This window comes from Limulus polyphemus, unplaced genomic scaffold, assembly GCF_000517525.1.
Source record: "Limulus polyphemus unplaced genomic scaffold, Limulus_polyphemus-2.1.2 Scaffold2484, whole genome shotgun sequence".
Lineage (NCBI taxonomy): Eukaryota > Metazoa > Arthropoda > Merostomata > Xiphosura > Limulidae > Limulus > Limulus polyphemus.
In genome coordinates this window covers 86,342-95,515 of record NW_013668094.1, presented here as the reverse complement: position 1 = coordinate 95,515, position 9,174 = coordinate 86,342, and the positions used below count along the sequence as shown (strand labels likewise).

The 9,174-nt window shown below is 33.2% G+C and overlaps 1 protein-coding gene across 1 annotated transcript in view; it reads right to left on the bottom strand.

The window, feature by feature from the left end:
- Positions 1–507: 507 nt before the first annotated feature.
- The window catches only part of LOC106467086 (protein flightless-1), a 47,621-nt gene continuing 38,954 nt past the window's right edge, over positions 508–9,174 (bottom strand). Inside the window, exons 28-34 of the mRNA XM_022395206.1 lie at positions 8,821–8,923; positions 8,604–8,641; positions 6,965–7,091; positions 6,523–6,612; positions 4,846–5,052; positions 2,199–2,307; positions 508–688 (exon numbers count right to left, since the gene is read on the bottom strand). Coding sequence (XP_022250914.1) covers positions 633–688; positions 2,199–2,307; positions 4,846–5,052; positions 6,523–6,612; positions 6,965–7,091; positions 8,604–8,641; positions 8,821–8,923 — 730 coding nt within the window. The 3' untranslated portion in view covers positions 508–632. The remainder of the gene's footprint in view (positions 689–2,198; positions 2,308–4,845; positions 5,053–6,522; positions 6,613–6,964; positions 7,092–8,603; positions 8,642–8,820; positions 8,924–9,174) is intronic.

The window sequence follows — 9,174 nt, the reverse complement described above, 5'->3', positions numbered from 1 at the left end:
CCCTGACCTGAATACATCTTTATGAACTGAGTGTATGATTAGTTTACATCAGAAAGGGCTGTTACATAACATTTTCAAAAGCAATCAATTTTCACTATGAAATGCCAAGAAATAGTTCTGATTCACTCTATTCCACAGCAACTTTATAATAGCTGTTGTTGTCACATGACTTGGTGATTTGAATATTCAGAACTATTTTAATGTAACATATTTACTCAACCATATAAATTATACTGAGATGACATAGGGCCTAGTGAACTCTTTATTTGTACTTTATTCTTACATAACATAGCACCTAGTGAACGCCTGGAGGGGTCACTTGTTTTAACCACTCGCATCATTATACAGTAGTGTGCAGTCAGTCATCACTAAAATGACATCATATAAGGGATGTTGCAATTTGTACTGTCTTGACATCAGTAAAATGTACACACATGCCAGGAATCACAAGAGGAATTACTCACTCTGTAGGCTACAATACATCATGACATATGAACTTCAAAAGCATAAAGTAAAAATATCTGTTACTCTGAATTTTGGTTTTATTTACTCTTGGGGATCCTGCAGAAAGTACATCTAGTTAATACTTTGTTCTTACATGGTCTAGGTCTTATTGAAGTTTAGTCCTGATGTCAAGTTCTTTCCGACTTTGATGCCAGTGCCTCATCTTTAAATGACTTGGGTACTACTAGTAGTATTTATGAAAATTAAGTACAGAGATTTGTTAGTACAATACAAGTTAAATATTTTATTATACATACAGGTTTTATAACTTGTTACAAGTTCAACCTCTAACATTTTTTTAATATTAGTTTATTCAAATCCAAGGTAATCATCATCATTCATAATTAACATGTAAAAAAACAATTATATAATGTTCCATATATGATATTAAAATAGTATCAACATATCATTTACAAAGATAGGTATTTATAATCAGTATGTTAATGGCTGAATGTAGGATACAACTTTTTTTCACCTTTCAAGCAAAAGCACATAGAAAAAAAAACCAATGTTAATTTTTTCTGTGGACAGTGTAACTAGGATTATACATAATTATCAATTTCTCATTGATTTGTGTTGGTTTGAGCTTTGGCCTGACTAAAAACATCAGCCTCAACACTGGCTAGCTCACACAAAGTTCAAGTTATTCGTAGCAACATACCCTTACTGCAATCACATGAAGTGCACACGTTCCCTTGTGAAATAACTGAGAAAATACAGGAAATATTAAACTTAAAAACCTGCAACTGTTCGGGTTGTATGGAAAAGTGTTAGTTCAAGCTGAATTAGTAGATTACTAACAACTGTATTAAGTTCCGTTGGTCTTCAGAACAAGACCGTGGCAGCCTACACAACCAGAAGAACCTCACCAATAGATTTCATTCCTTGCTACATAACCTATTAACATTATTTCTTTTCATTAACCGTAAATTCCTCCATGATCTTAAATCTGTAACATATAGTAAATGTTACAAACATTAACAGTTAACTGCTTTCTAATTTAAAGGGAGCAGCATTTCAGATTTTGTCAATAAATAATCTTAACTACTCACAAAACTATATTTTCTTAGTTTCAAGACTTATTTAATTTTAGATATTTACAAAAAAAACGATATTTCAACTTCCTTTATAACTTGTTTTTACACCCGGTTTTTATACCTCACTGACACAAACTTAACATGTATTGCCACATCTCCTCTCTCTCTTAACCAACAGACAAACTAGTGCAGATCGAAGCATCTTTAATGTTAACTGCTTATAATACAACATATCTTACTGCTCTGCAACTAACACACCTTACATTATATTTTCCCAGACACGTTCCATATTAAATAAAGGATGGCAAACTAAAAAAAATGTGGCAAGGCCCCTTTTAAAAGTTTCTTTTAGTCCATCTTAAAAACTTGTAATTCTCTTCATTAAATAAATGCACCACATATAAAACACGGGGGGGTAGAACTAAAATGTCACTTTGTAAGAGGTTAACTTCTTTTCGAAACAGACCGTAAAAAGGATGTACTTGTAACAATAGACATTTCTTAATGTAGTTTAACCTTATTTTATATATGTGGAAAGAGCTATAGATGTAACCATTAGCACAATTTTAATTATGTTTTGAAAAACAATTATAAATTAATCATGCAGTCATATACAGCTGATGCCAGGGTGTCACTCAACTACGGTTCTGTGCTTACCCCAGCCATGGAAGGATTTGGTAAATTTGCGAGATTCCTTTCCTTTCAGAGTGAGCATCAACTTCCTGGGACGATCTGGTTGCTTGACTCTCATGTGCTGTACATATACCTAAACAAAGAGAGCAATCACGACTCAATACTCAGCTACTTGACTCTCACGTGCTGTACATATAACTAAACAAAGAGCAATTATGACTCGGTACTCGGCTACTCGACTCTCACTTGCTGTACGTATAACTAAACAAAGAGCAATTACGACTCAGTACTCGGCTACTTGACTCTCACGTGCTGTACGTATAACTAAACCAAGAGATCAATCATGACTCAATACTCGGCTACTTGACTCTTGTCTGTACGTATACCTAACATTAATATACCATTAATCTTGCTTTTTTTACACAGGTTTGAATTCCTAATTAATATTTAGTTAACACTATCACATGGTTATTAATTTAAAACATTATTCCCTACTTAAGTCCATGTACAAAATTACATGATCTGTGCACATAGGAGTATACACTTGTTTTTAAATCTATACTAATAAAATAGCCTGTGTGTGTGTCAGAACCATAGCTCCAAGTGGAAAGAACGTAGAGGCTGGAATTTTGCACATATACTAAGGGAATTCTGAGGGTGTGCACGTGGGTATTACTTTTATCACAAAAACATTTGGGCCAGTTTTTTTGCTCTGTATACCATAATAAGAGAGAAGAATATGCTGCCATATGTTATTTGGTAAAACAAAGTGTTAAATAATAATAAGTTTTGTATCAACAGGTTTATTTTTTAAAAACGTATATAAAAGGCTCCAGTTCCCTGTCTGACTCAGACAACAGGGCACAGGGACAATCACTCAAAGTTGTTGGTCTCAACCTACAAAGTCCATGTTGATTGCTCCAGAGTTGGAAATGACACGAACCTTTCCATCTTGGCACCAAATGAAAAAACATGAAACATAGTCTATCCCGAAACTCTATGTGGATAAACAATTATCAAACACTGTAATAAATTGTACTTTGAAATCCTCACTGAAATGATACGGTATAATAGTGAAAATAAGTAATTATATCTAACGATTAATGTTCAACTTTTATAGGTTTTAGGTGTCATCAAAACCTCCAGGCTTCAGGCTGAATCATAGAAGCAAAACTGGGGAAAAAAGTAAACATATACACAGAGTTTATTAGTAAATGGAAATATGTGCGAGATAATCTCCGTCCATCTAATTTCGTATTCATAGAATGTTTGAAAACAGTGTCTTCCTTTTCAGGATTAGACACGTATTGCTACACGAAAAGCACAATTTTGATCATTTCTGTTTTAAGACAGCTAAACATTGGTCCTCTGATTAGATAATACCCAGACAATGCCGGATAAAGTGGCTGGTAAGCAATAAAGTTGTTTAGCTCAATATGGAAAATATTTTGAACTATTTGTTATTCCACTTACGAAACAAATATTTTACGGAGAACATAACTAAAATTATCTGAACTTTCCTATTGGTTATCAAAAGTACATTAAAAGTCAAACACTGGGTAATGCTTGTGATTTTGTTAGTCTAAAATTTTGATTGATGACATTAATGGTTGTAAAATGTTGTATATTCACTCTCTTCATAATGATTACCATGATAAACTTGAGCTGTTTGATACAGAATGTCCAGATTACGTGTCTTCAAATACAACCGCAGACTGCTAATTAGGAGTAGTCTGTGGATGGCACTGATCAACGTGCAGGGGCACCTACATGACTATCACTCAAACCAGAGTCAGAACCATCAACACATCCTCACCACACATTTTATAAAATCAACTGAAGCCAGTTCTTCTTACTCTGACAACAGAAGACTTTGATATGTGTTCACTTTAACTATTCTTCTTCATTAAACCCCACTATCTCGGTATAAAGGTGCTTTGGCACCCATTTTTTCTTTTGTTCAAAACTTTAATTCCACGACAGTAATTTGCAGGACATTAATGTCCCTTCTCAAGGTCAATTAGTTAACATTACTTTTCATTGGACAAAAATATTTAACATTTATATAACTGACATGAACTTTTTTGTAATTTTCTTTTTTCTGTTACAAAACTCAGTTTAAAGAACTAACCACAAATAATTAGGTGAGATCACAAACTAACCACAAAAGATTGGGTAAGATCACAAACTAACCACAAAAGATTAGGTGAGATCACAAACTAACCACAAAAGATTAGGCGAGATCACAAACTAACCACAAAAGATTAGGCGAGATCACAAACTAACCACAAAAGATTAGGCGAGATCACAAACTAACCACAAAAGATTAGGCGAGATCACAAACTAACCACAAAAGATTAGGTGAGATCACAAACTAACCACAAAAGATTAGGTGAGATCACAAACTAACCACAAAAGATTAGGTGAGATCACATCAGGAACTCCAGCAGCAGTTAGTGGGATTAACTGCAGTTTTCATTGTATTTTTTGTAAAGAAATTATTTGTGAGACTCAGGTTATTTCAAACCCTGTTATCAACAATGTCAAGGATCAAAGCAATTTTCTGAATGAATAGTTTAAAAAAATGTTTCAAACAAAAGTGAGGTTAGAATGAATTCTATCTATGGTTGAAACAGAAATGTGATCTTACTGTTTACAACTTAGGCTTTACCTGAGCACTTTTGTACGCAAGCTTGATCTCCACCTCACTACACTTTGGCCCTACCCAGATGAATACTTCTTTTCCGTTGTCCAAAATCATGATATCGTCATCCACAAGTTCATCTTGACAAAAGTCAGCACATTTCTCCGAGATGGAGAAATACCCCTTCTCGTTCGAGCAGCGAAAAAGTCTTGAATACTGCATGAACTCTGCATCCTGAATTGCACAGATAAAACATACAAATAATAAAACATGGGTCAAATCAAATCTTTGTTAAACAATAGGTTTTGCCAAGTTGTTTTTAAGTTTCTGAAGAATGAAGTGTGTGTGTGTGTATATATATACATCTCAAGGGACAATAGCTAAAGCTACTTGATCAAGAAAACAAGAGATTCTTGGATAATAAACACTAAGAAAACACCATACCTATAACAGGAAGAAAACTTAATTTACTGGAATTGGGTTATTACAGAAACTTGGTTCTATCTCATATTAAACAAATATACCGGTGAAAAATTTGTTTTTTTTTTCATTCCTAGATAAACCTACTTCAGAGTAAGGGCTCTTGAAATTTGTAAAAATATTGCTACCGGTGAGCTCCTCCGTGGTGGTGTACAACACTGTGGTTTGTAATTGATCCTGATAATCAGTAGAAGTAAAAATATAGCATTGTTTTCTCAAGGAAGTAATATCCAATAAAAATACACATACATATATATATATATATCTTAGTAGCAAGGGACAGTTTCATCTAGTGTGCAGATGAACAGCATAAAATTAAATACAGTAAAATACAATTTCTACAATACTTCTAACTTATAAAATAGATTTAAAAATAGTCATTAACAACTGGGCATAGTTTGTTAAAAAACACACTAACAGAATTTGAAGCTTAGTGCAGTTTTTAGAAAGTCAAGCAAAGCTACAGTCGGTGGTAGTCACTATCAGGGCTGATAACACTTCTGAAACTACTGTTCTCATCTGGACATTGTATGGTATTGTTGCCTAATGTCAGCTTGAATGTTGCGATTTCACAGAGTAAAAACTCATCTAACTCTCCAGCTAGATTCAGCACTAATGGGTTTAAAACTTGAACAGTGTAATTTCACAGAGTAAGAATCTGTCTAATATGGTGTTAAATGAACCATATTTATTGCTGGATAAGCAAAAAAGGTTCAAACACTATTTTGTATTATAATAATATATATTACAAACAAACTGTATCAGGTTGGCCTCCACATTAAAATGAATAATTAAGCCAAATTGGACAAAATATTTATTGCTAACCTGACGAAACTTGACACATTTCTGAACTGGTCTGATATGGGCTTTGTTAACCAATGAAAACTAACATATTAAGCCAAATTGGGCAAAGTATTTATTGCTAACCAATGAGAGCTAATATATTTAGTCTCTAAAAATATAAACCATATATATACTACTTACACTAACAGTTTTCACAAAGATGTGTAAGTAAGTTATAGCCTGTTAGTGTAAATAGTATATATAAACCATATATATACTACTTACACTAACAGTTTTCACAAAGATGTGTAAGTAAGTTATAGCCTGTTTTAGAATTATTTTTCATCTGGTCACTATTAGTTATTTCATAAATAAAATTCACAATGATTTATCCTAGTATTTTATATTATGTAAACCATCTGTAAAGCCATATTCAAGTACCTTCTCATAATCCTTGCCTCCACCAAGCCCTACCCAGAAGAAATTTTCGGGCTCATCAAACTCGTTGATTACTTGTAAGCTGTGCGTATTCTGGACAGAAAAAGAAGATAAAAATATCTGTGTATAATTATCCATGAAAGAAGAGTTTAACGATGTAGCTCAACTGTTAACTTTGATTAATTTACACTAATTAATCTTGTATACTTCTTCCACGAGACTTAATTACGGTTTTTCTTATAATTAACCACATAATCTCTCTGACAAATTGTTAGTTAACACTTTGTTAGTGGAATAAATTCCATATTCCTCTGCACTTATCATCACAATACACAATAATAATGTTAACATTGATAACTGAAGTCTTTACCGTCCAACCACAGCCAAAACATACCTCCTGCACCACTGTGTATATTAAAGTATCATTACTAAGTAAAAACCCTACTGTATTAAACATCTGGTTAGCAATTTTCTCAGCTAGCTTTGCTTCATCTTCGTCAGCTTTGCTTCCGATCCACACGTATACGATGCCAGAGTTGTCTTCCTTGTCAAAAGGAACTTTCAAGATGTAACTATAAACAAAATGAGAAATTTTCTTCTGATAAAGCTCAAAAAGACTGTTTGTATATATACACATCATTATTTTTTTTCAACCAAATAATTTCAGTCACAGGTGTTTAAATTTAAAAATTTTTTGTCCAGATGAACTTTAACCCTATAAATAGCCCTTTTAGTGATATTTTCCAAATTTTATTAACAACTTTATTATCAGTGTATGTAAGTAAATTTGGCAGGAAAATATTTATACTTCTAAATTACAGTCATGCACTATCTGACAATCATGCATACTGACAATACTCCTACACCACAGATTTCCCTACAAAAGGTTGTCATGTTCAAAGAACATCACTTCATCCTGCTTGCTTTCCATAATTATCCAGTATAAGAAAGCACCTGTTTCAAGAGTCCAACTGCACAAAAATCATTAGGGCTGCATTCAGTGATTTGACCAATATATGTTTGTATGGAAAGAACTGCATGAATTCCCATTTCATTCTCTGACCGCTTGAGGTATGTGAATGAATGGGAAGTATGACTGGATTTCTTATCTTGGTAAATCCATAACCTATTGACCTGGTTTCCAGATGGAGATCCTTCTTAATTGTGTTGCATACTGTTGCTTGGTTCATTTGGACGATTTTTGCCACTGACCATTGTGCTCATGGATTCTCACCTGTTACTAGATATTGCACTTTGTTTACAATAGCTTGGGTATGACTTATTGCAGGTCTCTTTTTGGGTGGTTCTGGTGCCCCAAGCTAATCTATATTCCTTTGTTTTCCAATGCCATTAAATACAAAGGATATCCACTTCTTGGTAATTCTAAGTCTGAACACATCTTTATGACCTGAATGTATGAATAATTTCCATTGGAAAGGGGCTGTTCCACACTTTTCCCAAAAGTGGTTAAATTTTAGTGTCATCACACTACCTATAAAATGCCAAACAATGTCAAAATGTACTTCTGCTACAATTTGTTCCACCATGACTTTATAATCTGTATATTGAAAATCTTTATAACATACTCAACTCAGTATCTGTACGATAAAAATGATACAAGTGTATTTGTACAAGATCAATAACATAATTGTGTAGTACGTATCAGGGTGTACATAGAACTTTAAAAAATAAATTCCCTGATTTTCCCATGAAGTTTTCAAGTTTTCCCTGACCATTCGCATTATATAAACACACACACAGACACAAACATATAAAGGAAATTATGCTCAGAACTCACTGCATTAACAACTTTAAATGAATTATTGAACTTACATACCAGATGTAGTAGCTAGCCAATACATTTCTGTTAGTGATTACTGACCGAAGAAAAAACAAAAAAATTCCCTGACTTTAGGCATTTTTTCCCCTGACTGTATACACTCTGCATGTGAGTGAAAAGGTCTTAAAATTACCATCCATAATTCTGCAGCAAATGGTAGATTATGTTAAATCAGCTACGAACAAACAAGTAGTTTTTTATCTGTCACAAACAGTACGTGAAACATTTCAAAGAAGAAACTCACCAAAAGGCAGAATTGAGAAGAGCTGCATCTGGTTTCACCTAAATAAATTAAAGAAAAATTAATCCACTAAAAAGATCGCTGGATAAAGAGAATTATTTATTAAAACGTTATTAAATCTTCTATCTGATTGGGGAGGTCTGATTAAGTAAGCAAAACTTCTTCATATTGGTTGTGAAATCTTAGTAAACTTATTTATCTGGTTTGTGAAGACTGATACTGTAACAACTCTTCGTTTTCTGGTTTGTGAAGTCTGATGTTCTAAGTTAGCAATGTTCTTTATCTGGTTTGTGAAGACTGATACTGTAACAACTCTTTGTAATCTAGTTTGGGAAGTATGCTGTTCTAAGTTAACAATCTACTTTTTCTGGTTTGTGAAGTCTGATGTTCGAAGTTAACAATGTTCTTTATCTGGTTTGTGAAGTCTGATGTTCTAAGTTAACAATGTTCTTTATCTGGTTTGTGAAATCTGATGTTTTAAGTTAACAATGTTCTTTATCTGGTTTGTGAAATCTGATGTTTTAAGTTAACAATGTTCTTTATCTGGTTTGTGAAGACTGATACTGTAACAACT